Raw genomic sequence first — 16,256 nt, 5'->3', positions numbered from 1 at the left:
AATAATAAAATTTCTAAGAAAAAGTTTTCATATAAATGTAAATTTCGTTTCATTGTAATAAATATGTAACAAATCAATGAATTTTTATTTGTTATATTACTTAACAAGAACAGCAATGCACTGAATAAAATGTCATTCTGCTAGAATAAACTTTTACCGAGAAGTATTGCACGAAATTCTGAGAATAAAATAAAACGGCTGTTGAAAAAGTCCTGCAAAGCATATTTCCCGCCCCCTCAGTTTTTAAGCTGGAGAGCAGTGACATCATTGTTCCGTTTCAATGAATAAGCCGGAGAAAAATAGTTAAACTTTCGCTTTCAGCTGACTCACTGCTCCGTTCAAGTGTCGATTTCAAAGGAGAATGCAAACATTAAAAAAAAAAAAAAATACTTTGAATAGTAAAGTTTGCTAACCTTTTTGAAATCGATCATACCATGAAAGAGTGCGAGCGATTCGAGATAGTTTATTTGCTTGAATAATTATTGTGAGAGCCCGCAATCGGTCTTTACTCAAGCAAATAGATTGCTCCATAACAATAAAGCAGCGCCATCTATGTGTGGAAATAGAAAACATTTCGTTATGTATATTAAGACTTAACATTGTAAAGGAGCAATAGAAAAATCGTTTTCTATTATGGTAAATTACTTCAGAAAATTTAGCCCCACAAAAATTTGAAAAATCATATTAGAAAACTGTACCTAAAATCTTACACATACTTTCATTTCAATATAAAGTCCAATCGATATTAAAACACTGTATATGTTAAAATAAGACTGTATATGTATCGTAAAAAGAATGTACATATAATTGTGAGATAAGATACTGTAATTACATTCTAGATGTTTTTATCAATTGAATAGTGAGGAATAATTTGAGTTTTTCTGGTGAAAATATTTAGCAATTCAAAATTTATAGAAATCCAGTTAAAGTCAAAATTAATGTAAAAAGTATTAGGAAAAATTCAGAACAATACGTTTTGTTTCCTGCATTGATATCGATATAAGATAAATGTCATCAAATCAAATAAAATATTTCTTTAAAAAATCGTCCCTGGCGAAAATAAAACTAGTAATTCTATTAGAATATTTTTCGTGATATTAATTGATTCAATTTTTGTTTTATTTTTCTAATTTTATTTCCAATGTTCTTTTCAAAAATTCTTTGTTTTATTCTCTAAGCAATGTATTCGTTTTCCATAATTTTAGTATTCTTGTTACATAATTTTTTATACATTACACATTAAAATATATTCTCGGTTGTTCTCTTTCTATCTTGATATAAGTAAGAAAAAAGAAAATACACGTTGAAGGCTATAGAAGCAGAAAACATTCCATCTAGTGTGGAACTTCAAATCTAGGGTTTGGCCTTCCAAATCAATTTATGCACATACCGTTACAAGTCGTAAAAATTTCACTGTCAGTCCATCTGTCAGATCTTTGTGAGCAAGCAAAAATAATTTTTGCACCAAAAGGTTGAGCTGGCTTTATTAAATGTTAAATGAAGTCAAAATAATTAATATTTTCATGCACGTTTAAGCCATTTCCTTTTTTTTTTCTGAATAAATATACCTAATTTTCTATATTTTCATATTATTATAATTATATATTATTTTCTATAGTTAATGGCTCGCTGAATTCTTTCTGTTTATCTGATTGTTTAACCTTCCGCCGGGCGCGCCGTTGTAAAAAGTACAACAGTTGGTTTGTTTTTTTCTTTAAAACATAATTCTGATAATAGAGGGCATTAATTACCATGCGTATTCGTTTATTGAATCTTCCTTCACATTTCCTGAAAGTTATTTGCATTTCTAATGGCGCAATCAGCTGCACCTATCATTTTTAGCTGTAAACATCTGCGGTGTTGTACTTTATGCAACGCGCGCCTGCTAGTGAAATTCTTTTTCGACGGAATCTTTCTAAGTGAAATGATTAGTATTTTGAATGGGATTTCAGGTAAAATAATGTCTAAACGAAAACAATATTTTAAAGATCACAAAGAAATGGTGGATTACCTAATGAAAATTTTGAATGAAGATTCTGATAGTGAAGATATTGAAGATGATCTGCAATTTCCTGAATATGACGAAAATTTAAACAGGAATATCACAGCAGTGACTCTGAAATAACTGCATCAGATGACGAAATTACTGAAAATAGTGATGAAAATTGTTATACGGGAAAGGATAAAATCACAAAATGGAAAAAAGAAGAAATCGTAAAAACCTCCAAAACCAAGAACAAAAATATTATAAAGAAACTGCCAGGACCATATGCAAAAGGAACTGCTTCCGAAATTGACGCTTTTCTGAAATTGATTGATCTGAGTATGATTGATGAAATAATTTATTGCACAAATAAATATATATACAAGGAGTAGAAGCTAAATATTATCAGAAAAAATATAATTCCTCCTAAATATTCCTCCTCTACAATGAGGTGTAACAAATGCGTAAGGTTCATATGTAAACAGCATTCAAAAAAGCAAATCCTATGCCTGCCATGTGAAGCAAATAATGCAGGTGAAATGTCCGACTGATTCTGCAAGTCCTAAAGTACTTTATAATTCTTTAGTTATTCATTATTCATTAATATTTTTAGTAATTGTAGCAGTATTTACTTTTTCATACGTTTAAACTTCTGTTTTAATATACTATAACAAAATAAATGTAAATGTATGGTACAATATTTTCTTAAATTGTTATCAGAGATAAATTATATGTTACTCGTTTGCAAAATTGTTTGTAAAATTAAAATAAAGCAGCTAAAATTAAATGTTTTTCACCTGTTGTACAATTTACAACGCGCGCCCGGTCGTGTAAGGGAAATTCATGCGCTCGGCGAAAGGTTAAAAGGAGAAAGAATGCTGAAAAAAGATAGCGAGTAAAAAATATAGGACAATGCTTTTTTTTTTTTTTTTTTTTGTCACTAAAGTGAATACGAACACTGTCAAGGTTTATATTTTGATAAAATTCGTTTTCATTAAGAATAAACTTCTGAAGAAGAAAAAAAATTATTTTATTCGTTTCTCAATGGGAAAAATAAAAACTTATTCCTAAATTATAGGGACGAATTAACAGTACTATTTCTACATCTGATATTTTTTTCACTTCGTTCAGTTTTAAATAAAACTAAAAAGGATAACTTACGTTTTTTAATTAACAAATTCTCCAGGAAATATCGTCATCGTATTAGTCATTGGGTTAACCAATATGAGTCATTCAGACGATTACATTGCTACTGGAAAGAACAATCGATTTTTTTTTTTTTTTTTTTTTCCCTTCTCGGATATGAAGTGTTTCCAAAAGCAATTTACACATTTCAAAATTTCTCTTTTTTAAAAACTGTTGTGGAAAAATTTAAATTCAAATTACGAATGCTTTGTCACCTAAACTTTTCTTCTGAATAGATTTTTAACCTTGATTTTTGTCTCAAATAGAATATCGCAATGTTTAATGTTTTCAAGTCTCTTAAGTGTACTATAATTGATCTTTTTAAAGTAATTTTGTCTTAAGAGTATTTTCCCAATGATTTCAGAAGAATAAATATAAATATAAAAAGCGATCCGCAAGGGAAAAAAAAATCTTTTATTAGAAGGAAATTTAAGAAATTATCTTTTATAAAACAAAACCTTGTTGTATTTCCATATTAAAACAACTAATTTTTATTTTTGTGGAAAATTATAGAAGCTACTATTTTTAATTTTTCTATTATACAAATATTTTTGCGACAACCGCCACTGCTACCGACATTACATAAAATGTGTTTTTAATTCAAGCCTAAGAGTTGTATAAGTAGGAATTGTATTTCATTTTCTTTTTATGTCAAAAATTTGGTTTCTACTTCTGTAAGCTTGGACCATAAAAACTTCTTTTAGCATCTGGATTGCAAAAATATAGTTTTCCTTTGTTTATTACTATTTCAGAAAATAAATTTTTTCACCTCACTTTAATCGCAAAATATAAAATCATTTTGCAATAAATCAGTGTTAAACTTTACTTTCTCTTTAATTATGATTGTCCTTTAAATTAATATGTGGTGTATTTTGAGATTTCCCAGTGTTCTGCTAGTTTTTAGTTTCGCAAGGAAATTAATCAATTTCTAAAAGCAAAAAGGAAAAAAAAATCCTTATTATAAGGGTTTTGCGAATATATTATCAATATTAATTCTTTAGCATGAAATTAAAGTTTAATGAACAAATCGAGACCCATATTAAAGTATTAATCCGATTGATTTTAGAAATGCTGATGCGCTACAGTCGAACAGAGATAATAGGAATTAGATTCGAAGATTTTGTAAATTAAACATTTTGAGAAGATTATTTTATAGGACTTGAAGTTAAGATTATAATTAACACTTAAATTTCTTTTATTTAAATGAATAACATTCTCCACTTTATTACAATTTTGCATGAATTGCAATGAAGATTTTTGCAAATTGTATGTTTTATTCAAAGCTCTTGAATCTTAAATTATTATTGCTGGAAATCTTCAACATCATTTTCTGTTTTAAAGAAATCAGGCAATTAATGTACTGAAAAATTATAAATGCATGAATTTTTAATTAGATATTTTTGATATTTTATCTTTCATAAGAATATGCAATGTTCTAATTTAATTTTTTCCCCTAAAAAAATCTGTGATAATAAGAAATCGTGAGATTTTAGAACATTTAGAAGAATTTCTCGCATGTTTAATTCTTTACCATCAGTTTCTTAATTTATATACAATTTCGTCTTTTTTAGGAAATTTAATTCTTACCATGTTAATGAATTCAGAAATCTTTTCTTGATTATTTTAAATGTTTGGATGAAAATTTATACTTTGGCCTTCATTAATCGCTAACATTCATAATGGCAATTTTAAATATTCAAATCAAATAGTTTACAGATAAATAAAAAATTAACCAAAAGAGACTTAGGAAGAAGATTTTATTCTAACAAAATGCAATGATTATTATTGAAATATGTTAATTTCCATAATTCTCCCTTTGACTATTTAGAGATATCTCCAGACTCTTCCATCTGTTCAGATGAGATATATACCTAAATGTTACATTCCTTCAAATTCCTGTTGGCGTCAGAAACAAGACCAAACATCGTAAATCTCAATTCCATTTCTAATAGTAATTGCTATAACTTTTTTCCCTCGATTTCGTTTTGCGTCTAACTCAGAACACACCCGGACGTGACTGGCAGACGAAAAGAACGAAATTGCATTTACTGCTGCCTCTGCTCTATCCTCAGATCCACATTCCCTCGCATATAATGACCCAAGGCATCCGATGCTTGACAGTGACATTCCCCATGTGACCGTAAGAAAGCCATACAGTGGTGCATCTATCTTTTTTGCCTGTATCCTCCTAGCACCCCCCACTTTTCGCAAGTTTCAGCCGCAAAAACCCCCTGTATTCCCATGGGATAGTCGCCAGCGGTTGCCGTGACAACAGTAGGAGAGAAGATGCCGGAGACCTGTCTGGACGATGGAGTAATTTCGAATTTGGGATGGGCTTCCGGATGCAGGGAGGACGTGATGCTCTTCCCTAAATGCATCTTTCACGAAAGGTTGCCGCTATTTGGCGTTTACTTTCCATCGCCAATCAGTTTGAATCTTACAAGGTTTTCTTACTTTGGCTTTGTTTGACATTATTTACAAATTTGGATAATTTATTCTTTCTCAAATTGAGCCAATCCATTTCTACTTTCACGTATACGTAGTATAAAGTATAATAATCGTCAAAAAAATTCGAACTGGAGAATTTAATGAATCTCCATGTTTTGGAGCACCCCGAGTCCGGGGGGGGAAAAATGGAGAATGCCCGTCTGTCTGACAAAGATAACTCAAACGCTTTGAGCTAGACTGATGAAATTTTGTATAGGCTCTTAACTAATTTGAAGATTTCTATTAAATTTTGAATAAAATCTGTTCAGAGGAAGACCTTCTCTCCGGCTTTCTATATAAGTTAACATTATAATTACAAAACTAAGACAGCTACAATTCGGTGCACAAATTTAACATATATAGAGTGGACACCTGCCAAATTTTGAGCCAAATCAAATAAAGGGTTGATTGTCTGTCAGTCCGTACTTTCAGAAAAATGTAAACGCGATAATACAAAATCCCTGACTTAAATATATCAAATTTGGTGTGGGGTTTTGTGATTATAAGTAGTGCAGTTTTGTGTCAAATTTTTGTTCAATCAGTGGAGAAAAACGCGTCTAAAACACAAATTTCATTTTCGGATACTATTAACACATGATAGGAATTAATCGCCAAATAACTCACCAAGGAAGACACGACGGATTCAGAAAAATGCTAAATCCATGGCAAAAGTTAATATTTCGTAACTTTTCTATGCTAGTACCATCCAAGGCATTCTCTGGCATGACAAGTGTATTAGAGAGTATGCAAGAAAGTTTCAAGGAATCCACTCCCACTTAAAAATTTCTACCTTTAGATTTCCATTATAATTGAGATGTTCGTAAATCATTCATCACTTAAACAGTTTTTAAGACATTGATGGTGATGATTATAAAATATGTTAATGTAAATTGGCTTAATCTGAAAAAATATACCTTTCTTTAATAATAAATGCTAATTGATCAGTAAAAAGAAAGATTTATGCAAAGATAGCATCTTAAAATCTTAATTTAATTTTGAAAGTTCATTAAGATATTTTTGTCGGTTTAAAAATGACTCAACTTTTTTTTTTTTTTCACTCTCTCGGAAAAACGCAATGATTCTTCTCAGCAGTATGGAAAAACTTCTTTGCAAAAATCTATAAACTGGAAATTTACAATCAAATCCAATTCATAAAGCCATACTTTATAGCAGAATCATGATTAAACTGAGTGCTAAATTAAAGGCACCGTTGAAGGCGTCAACTTCTGTAAAAAATTAAACAGGATGTTGAAAAGATTAAAAACGATTGATAAATGTTGGGTGACCTCATAATTCTGTTAAAAAAAAAAAGGGGGTGTCGTAAATTAGCTCATTTGAGCTTAACCTTATTCATTTCATTTTTGTGTTTTCAATGTAGTCGGTGCAATACATTTTGTCCTTAATTGCTCTAATTATATAACTAAGTTTCTGTCATATTCTGTTCTCGGTTAGACTACTTGGTGTCCCAATTTTAAAAGTTCTTTCTGAGTAGTCATGTTACGGGAAGACAGTTCTTTGGAAAAATTATTACAGAGAAGATTAAAGAACGCAGTTTTAATTAGCCTCTTGAAAAGATATTAAACCCTTACCTGCTTTTATTCAGATTTTATAAGCATTAAACTGAACATCACTGGGTTATCGAATAGACATTCTATCAGTAATAAAAGCCACTGCCAAAACATACTTTCCTGGTGGTGCGATTAGTGAAAAATTTATTGCTGGAACAAATTAAGGCAAGCTAGTTGTACTTCAATAAAAGGAAAAATGTATTAAGCCAACAATCGATCTCTTGCCCACATTACACAGCAGAAAACTGGACACCATTTTAATTAGGTTGAGGATGGATCACACTCGATTCACCTATCTACATTTGTTGATGGGCGAACCAACACCATATTACTCAGTTTATAACAGTCTTATGACAGTTTTACACATTCTTGAAGAATGCCCGCGATTTTCTTCACTGCAGCTTACTTTTTCAGAAATCTCACCCTGATTTAGATGAGTTGCTTTTCGAAACTCTTCATGTTTACCTTTTTAATTTTTTAAAAAAAGATATAAACATTAGCCACGCTTTTTAGTACTGTACTTACAGCATTGTTGCGCTTTTTCATGACTCGCATTTTTACACTTTTAGGCTTTTTAATTTTGTAGACATTCCAGTTTTCGATTTTATTATAAATTGATACAAATATTTTAATTCTATGAGTGTGGCACAGCTAAAGATGGCTGTTGTGCCATAAAACAAAACTCGACTTGGCTCAAGCAAAAATGCCTTGCGGCTAGACGAAATTTCTCTACCATTATAACAACCAGAATAATTTATTGGATTATTGGGTCTACTTCATATACAAATCTGTGTGGAACCAATGCATTGGATTAATTTAATGAGCTTGCACGCTTTCAGCTCTGTCATTAGAGCTGCAGATTTGCAAAGTAGAGTTCCTCCACCCCCTGAAGCGCTGTTCAGCCAATTCTTCTCCCCCTACCCCTTGCATTATAACTGGGATGATTAGTCAGAGTGAAAATTTCCTTCCGCAATTCTCTTCTTGGAAGAACCTTCCCCTTCCCCTTCCCCTTGGCTTCTGCACACCCTTTCTTTATTGCCGCAATACATCACTTCCGCAAACCCCTTGCTAGAAGTTGCTTCCCCTTCTCCCCTAGCATTGTCCTATAAAATATCCTCCCCACTATCCAACAGAGTTTCATTGTTGGCTTTTTCTGTTGGATGAGAGAATTGGATGGCAAGCACTGAAGTCTTGTACCTGTACTAACAGAATTGGGTCGATTGTAAGAGTTTGGCTTATATCTTAGTTGATTAGATTTGCCCATATGTGCGTTTCTGCAAGTTTTTCCAAACTACATATCAAAATTTCCATGGTATCCTCCCCCCCCCCCAAAAAAAAAAAAAATACGGTTTACTTTAAAATGTTAGATTGGCAGAAATGGATGAGATGGAATAATTCTCTCAAGGGGAGAACAACTTATCAACATTTTAAAAACGTTTCAGTTAACCGAATTGAGAGTGATTTTTATATTAATCAAGTATGCACTGGACATGGTGTATTTTCTGTACATCAGTCATTTCTTTGACAAAAGTTCGACTTGTCAGTGTGACACCGAAGAAGGACCTATAAATCACATGATTAAAACCTGTGCACTATGCCCAGATGGCCAAGAAACCAGATGATGTCGAAGAACTCATAAAAATTTCAGCCATTAAATCTTCTATTAGGGACATTTTGTCAAAGTTCTTGTCTTTAGTTCTCTCCTAATGTAGAAGTTAACGTACATTTAATATATTTTATGCGCTTTTAATGTGTAAAAATTTAATGTGTAATGTAAAATGTAATATTTTTCTATGCTTTTTCTCTGTACCAATATGCGTTTTCTCTAGAGGGTTCTTTGTTGTTTACAAATATCCGAATGCCATTAAATGTTGATGGTTTCTTTATGCTAGGTGGGGGTGCTCATCGGCGGCTCCATCAAGTTTCCCGCATGGCCTCTGGCTAGGTCCGGGGTATTGCTTACATTCATCCAAGGAGTTATTTTTTCATAACTTATTGCAGCTCCATTGATGAACAGAACTAGAAAAGAGTGCCATTCTAAAATGCAGCATTCTTTGTAATGGTGTCACGGATTGATTATCTTAATCTTTATCCATATCATAAATAACCAAATGGAAAATTTCATACTGTAAAAACCACGTAAACCAGCGATTTAAAGCTTCATTCCGGGCTATTCGTTTCAATATCCCGAGACGACCACTTTTCGATGATTCTATCTCACTAAGGGGTGGGATGCGGAAGAATGTTCGCATTTCCGGAATTTCGGCGTTAAATGTAAATATCCTTTTCTTACGTCTTTCCTCTCGCCCTTATTTTGTCGAATTAAACACTTCCTAGCGCATGCGCAAAAGCGCGGAGGGCCTTTAGAATCCGTTGGCAAACAATTTCTTTTGGAGCCAAAAATAGCCTTGGGGGTTGTTGTTTTTTTGGAGGAAATTTTAAAATAATAATAGAGTTATGACTCCCACTTTTCCAACTTGCTCTTGAATTGTGCGGAAGAGGTTAAGAAATGGTGGTATTACAATTAAACCTCGAAACTTGGTCAGCGATAAAACAATTCTTTGCAGTAGTAGTAAAATAAAATTATATTTTTATGTCGCTTTTCTCTCTATTCGACTTCATTCTTTCCAAAGCATTTTCCTTTGAAAAACTCTTTCTAAATAAAGATTAACTAAAATATCTTTAAATTGAAAAACCTTGAAATATCATCTGTGAAATGTCTTAATGTTCCGGTTTTTAAATTAGGTTTAGTCAATCTAATAATAGAATCTAACTCGTGTACTACTGTCAGATTGCAACTTTAATAAACAAACTCAATTTTTCTAAAACGGTTCTTAAAAATCAAAATTATATAAAACTAGTGGATAAGGATTGAATCGTTATTTCTTTGGCCAAAACTTTTCCTGTTAATTTTAGATCTATTAAAGCTATTAGAAACGTCGGTTCTTATTTCAATAGAATATTTCAAATGTTCCACTCTGGTTTGGTCTTGGTATCCAATGTGCATTTTGTATGTTGAAAAGAGAAATTCGTTTGTCTTTAGATACTAGATTTTATATGCAGTTACTTTTATCATGTAACAGTGAAATCAGTCAGTTTGATGTCATTCTATTTGGGGGGGGGGGAATCAAATATTAACTTATCAAATATTAACTTTTAATGGTACCTGACATATAACTCGAATTTCATTTTGAATGAAGCCAGCTGGAACATTTTCTCTTGATAGGCCGCTATGACCGGTGGTAAGGTCTTGGCTTCAGAGCCGAAATGTTTCAGGTTCGAGACCAGATTCCTTAGAAGAACCGTCGTGTAAGAGGGTCTGATGTACGTTAAATCCGTCAAGGCGAAAATCCTCCTCTGGTAGGGTGTGGAAGTTAGGAGGAGGGTGCCAGTGCTGGTGTCGTCCTCATCTGATCCGATTGAAAATTACGAGGTCCAATGGAAGGGGAAGTCCAAAATAGCTCTAGTGTTGCCTTAAAACGGGACGTTAATATAACTGAGTTCTCGATTATGATTATATTCCTTTATTTTAATAACTTTTCATTGGACTATTTCGAATACTCTGAAATGTGAAATAATTACTTAAAATTAGTAAATTGTTTTTTTTTTTCTTTTTGCACGCATTTAAATGCACATGTTTTTAAGAAGAGCATCTTGTTTTTGACGAAAGCCTTAATCTTCTAGAAAAATCTGGTACTCTGCATCATATAAAGAACCTAATATCTGAAAGACCGAGCTTCGCTGTGCAGTTTTTTATAAAATCGTTTTTATTCGTAGAAAATATTTTAGATGCGAATTACATACTGATTACATAGGAATATTTTTCAATCTTACCTACATATGAACTGGTCATTTAAATAAAAAAAAAAAAAAAATGAATGCGCCGAGTTTAACGTGTTGTTCCAAACAATCTGCTTCATTGCAGTATTCATTTTACAGTTTCTCTATCATTACTTATATTTTTGAACTTGCACTCAGTTTTACCATGAGGAAATTGGGTCCGAGGTGGCACAATATAACATTGTCAGCATGAGAGCAGATAGAAAAAGGCTCTAATAGTTAGTTATAAAAAAATTGTGTTTGTTAAATCGTGTTTTTTTCAGGAGAGAATTCTATATAGATAAACTTAAAAAGCAAAACTTTATCTAAATATAAAATTTGATCCAAATCGTTAGCCTTTTCCGAGATACACGAAATAAATTTATGTATAATATACATAACAATTGCTCCTTTAAAGTTGTATTATAATTATATAATTATAATACAATTTTCCAACAATCCATTGAATTATCTGTATTTTATACATGTCAGTTTATGTATGTCTATAATTTGATAGCATTATCTTTTTTTAAATAATTTTCTATGCGTGTAACTCACAAATCCATTTATTTCAGGTCTCCTATCTTGGGATGTTGAATCCACTGGCTGCGATTTGAGTGGCTTGGAATCCGTATGCGCCAAAATTGATGAGAAACATCTTAATGATAATGGTGAGTAATTTGATTGTGTTATGATTCTACATAGTGAATTCATTTACTCTTAGTAATCCTGATACACTTTAGTATAAAAAAAGAATTATTTAGTAATCCTGATACACTTTAGTATAAAAAAAGAATTATTTAGTAATCCTGATACACTTTAGTATAAAAAAAGAATTATTTAGTAATCCTGATACACTTTAGTATAAAAAAAGAATTATTTAGTAATCCTGATACACTTTAGTATAAAAAAAGAATTATTTAGTAATCCTGATACACTTTAGTATAAAAAAAGAATTATTTAGTAATCCTGATACACTTTAGTATAAAAAAAAGAATTAGTTTTAAACTTTGTTAATCAGCTATTTTTCAGTTTTCGAATATTTTGCGAGAAAATTCTTTTTATTTGTGGATAGAGTTAGAGTTCTTATTAGATAAGAAAGATGAGTTTCCCATTTTAATTCTGAATTTAAAATCGTTCTTTCATCCTTTAATGCACGATTTTATTTTTTCGACCAACTTACATAAATCTATAAACGAATGCAAGAAATTTTAAAAGCTGATTTTGAATTTTCAATAAAAAAAAATATTTCGCTTTTAGTTCTAATTTTCTTTGAAGAAACTCATTTAGCTTGGTATTGTAGTAAATAAATTCGGTTATTGAATTCTTCTATGTATTCTAAAAAATCGGTGAAATAATTATTTTAATAAAGATTTAATGCACCACATTTTAAAAACAGATTAAAATTATAAATTTTAATTTAAAACTTATAAAAATTTCTACTAGCCCCATTAAGACTTATAATCCCATATAGGCGGAAATTTGTGAAAGAAAACTTGTGAATGTTTTAAAAGCCATTTTTAAGGACAATTCTATATTGGTTAGGCATCTGTGGGACTAAGAAAAATTATTATTTTGTGCATTTTAATCCGTTTTAAAAAACGTTGCATATTAAAAAAAAATATTTAAAATATATTCTTTTTAATTTTGGGTGAAATTTTGCAATCGATTTTAAACATAACTTCCTAATGAGCCATTATCCGATGGCATATTCGTATAGAACAGATAAGATAGCTAGCTACTAATGCATTATCTAGTTCTGAGCTATATTTAAAGTTCTCTAGCTCACCTAGAAGTTAGTTTAAAATCGATTGCCAAATTTGTGTCGAATAGACAGAAAGAAAGAGTTAATAAAAGCTTCACAAATTGAAATCGATACAAATATGGATAATTGCACTCTAGTAGAAAGGCTAAAAGATATGATAGAACAATAATTAGTTCTTATGAAACAAATGGATTTCAGAAATAGTACTTTCATGTGGCATTGTGAAAAAAAAAAATGTAAAATATAGTATTTTTTCTCTCTCCTGAACTCAAAAATTTTATATACGTTTCGTTACAAAAGAAGGATTTTGTTTTAGCGAAAGCAGTTAATCAAAGTCAATGAAACATTAATGAATATTAGTTATTCTGAATTTGGCTAATGGATATTAGCTATTTTGAATATGGCTAATGGATATTAGCTATTTTGAATATGGCTAATGGATATTAGCTATTTTGAATATGGCTAATGGATATTAGCTATTCTGAATATGGCTAATGGATATTAGCTATTATAAATACTAGTAGCAATCTAAGGCTAAGTACGTCTATCTAGTACTAAACAAGGAGATAAAAATTTTTGAAGTAATTTTAATTTTTATTCATTAATTATTGGAATAAAATACTTCCTAAAACTTTTTGTCAAACTTTATACTTTAAATTATACAGTACACTCCCGAGTAAACAGTTCATGACTATCCGGCCTCGTTTTCTTTTATCATAATTAAATGAGAAAGACATGGCGTTGCATTAGTAAAATTGCAAAGGCATTGGAAGCGAGATTCTTCTACGATCCTCCTACATGTCGTGTGCAAAATACAAATTGTGACAGGAAAAGAGCAGCGTTCTGCTCGTTGTATATTCTTTCGCCAGTATGTAACTGACCTCAATTTTTGCTGCTGTTCCTGATTATAACTGCACAGAACGTACATTATTCGTAATAAATTCTTGAAACATGCATATAAATATACATAAAATACCAGTACAGACCCTTCTATTTTAACTTGACACGCTACTCACAACTGCTTCCATGGTTCCTCGGGCCGTGGCTGTCTTCATTCCACGTGGCTTGATATAAATGGAGGGCTTAGTACTCAATAAAAAGTGAGAAAATACGCATTATAACAGTGAGTTTTAGTATAGAAACTTTGTCTTCTGTTCTTAGTAGGCAAAGAAATGAATTTATGGAACTCCGGCCTTCCTTTGCGCCACATTAAGGCGGATGCTCGGGGGTGTACTGTAATTTATATATAAAAATGAAAAACAAATATGCATATTAATTTTTTTTTATTCATTGAGTGACCTATTGCATTCAGGTTGCAGAATAGTGCAGATTCAAAAACAAATGGGTTTCAAGTTTATTTACAAAGTCTAAGGATTTCGCCGGGAAACAAACACGCATTCGTATTCTATCCAAACTTAACGCCCACATAAGTGCAGGAAGGAATAAGAGTATTTCTCTTTAAATATTAACTATCAACCTTTTGTCTTTTAGCCGTGTTTTTCTCTTCCTAAAAATAAATTGGGACTAAAATTTTAATGCGGTGTACATTCACGGCTGCAATTGTTTCAAAACAATGGATATTTTTTGTTTCATTGTTTCTGTTTTATAAACTTCGTTTTCTATTTAAACCTCTGAATTTTTTTTATTCCAGAATATTTCTTTTTTTAAAATGAACTATTTCTCATAATCCAGATATTTATATGCTATCCGTCTTTAGCGAACAGTTTGCTCTTCCAGATTATTAGGTTTTCAGGCTGTTAATTATTAATATAGGATACATTTCTTTAAAAAGCATTTCATCTTGTAATTTGATACGATTAAAACATATGAATTCAATTAAAGTAGTTAGCTACACATTAAAAAGTGTATATATTACAAAATAAAAACGAAATGAAAATCCGACTACTGAATGAATGATTGCACGTGCTTAAATGCTTTGAATTCTATCACAGCATTTAAAAACATTGTTTCAGATTGCGTATCAACTTGAATTAAAAATGTTATCAAAATGAAAACTTTATACGAAATAGAAATTTATATAATTCAAAAGGCTTTTTTTTTAAATCTTAAAATAATACAAAAAGCATTTTTAAGCATAAGATAATTGTTTTAGAAGACATGAGTATCAATTTCTGAAGGCAAGTCATAGCGATTACGGCTAGACGCAAGATTAATAAACGAACGACAAAATTTAAAAGTTTGGAGCGATTTCTCGCCAAATATAATCGTGGCAATTTTTATTTCAATTTTAAAAGCCGTTTGTTTACATTTCTGGTATACACCCAGGATTGTAGACTTTTACTAAATTTTTGGACGATTGGCACGATTTTGATGCGATTGGCGAGAAACCGTTCATTAATCTTTTAGCACGATTACTTATCTAACAACGGTAAAACCTACTTTTGCACTTGGTTGAATTTTTTATTTATTTTATATCTTCTTTCCTCTGACTGAATGTCCTCGTTGGTGACATGGCGAACTATCTTCAGAACATTTATAATATTATATTTTCAGCTCCGTTAATTAGCCAAGCTGTAAAAATTTTCAATGAATAAAGCAGTCTGAAATTCGTATGCTATTTTGTTTGTATTTAACTGTTGCCATTCTACAATTAGTAACAAGCTCGATTTCTGTGTCACGTACGTTAGCGTTATATACATATACAAGTTGTTCCCGCGCAGGGTTGCCCGTGGCATAACATTCAAGAGGAAAAATTAGCTTTAAATTCAAATATAGCCTCCACCCGATATGACATGAGCATGATCACACAACATCAAACAAACATAAAAATATATTTAGAAATCATCAAAAATAACTTCAAAACAATTTTTTATAGCACACATTTTACTCTTAAAAGGTAAAAAGTATGACCTATTTATAGACAAAACAATTCACTAAAAATATACAATAGAAAAGCTGTTTTTAAAATTTAAAATTATACAAATACGTCATTGTACCTACTACTTGTTTGGATGTAACTATAGAAAGTGTCACATAAAGTTGTTCATGAGAAAAAATATTGTTCAGATATTATTTTTACTCATGCGCGAATCGTAGTAGGAAAATAATTAAAATCGCAATTATAAAGCTTTTTTTTATATGATATGCCTTCAATATACTATAACCTTCCCCATAAAAGCCCTACAAAATGGTACAAATATCCCAATATCAGTTAAATATTTCTCGAGTTTTTCTCTTTCAAACATACAGACGCTTCAGGAAACTTCATTTTATACTGGATATTCCAGTGATAACTTACATTATATTTTAGTTCCTTATTAACATAAGATACATTATAATATTAGTGCAATATCAGTAAGATAGCATATGGAATTGAATATCTAACCCTGTCCGCGAGATATCGTGCAGCATCTTTTGCTAATATAACTACTAATACTGAGTATTATGGCAATATCAGCATTTGTATAACTTCACGTATTTTGTATAA

The 16,256-nt window shown here is 30.9% G+C and overlaps 1 protein-coding gene across 1 annotated transcript in view; it reads left to right on the top strand.

The window, feature by feature from the left end:
- LOC129988858 (microtubule-associated protein futsch-like) overlaps positions 1-16,256 on the top strand; it is a 156,715-nt gene that overhangs the window by 126,963 nt on the left and 13,496 nt on the right. The window contains exon 2 of the mRNA XM_056097136.1: positions 11,619-11,714. Coding sequence (XP_055953111.1) covers positions 11,619-11,714 — 96 coding nt within the window. The remainder of the gene's footprint in view (positions 1-11,618; positions 11,715-16,256) is intronic.

This window comes from Argiope bruennichi, chromosome 10 (assembly GCF_947563725.1).
Source record: "Argiope bruennichi chromosome 10, qqArgBrue1.1, whole genome shotgun sequence".
In the NCBI taxonomy this organism is placed as follows: Eukaryota; Metazoa; Arthropoda; class Arachnida; order Araneae; family Araneidae; genus Argiope; species Argiope bruennichi.
Note: the sequence above shows the minus strand (reverse complement) of the source record. Positions and strands in the feature narration are given on the sequence as shown.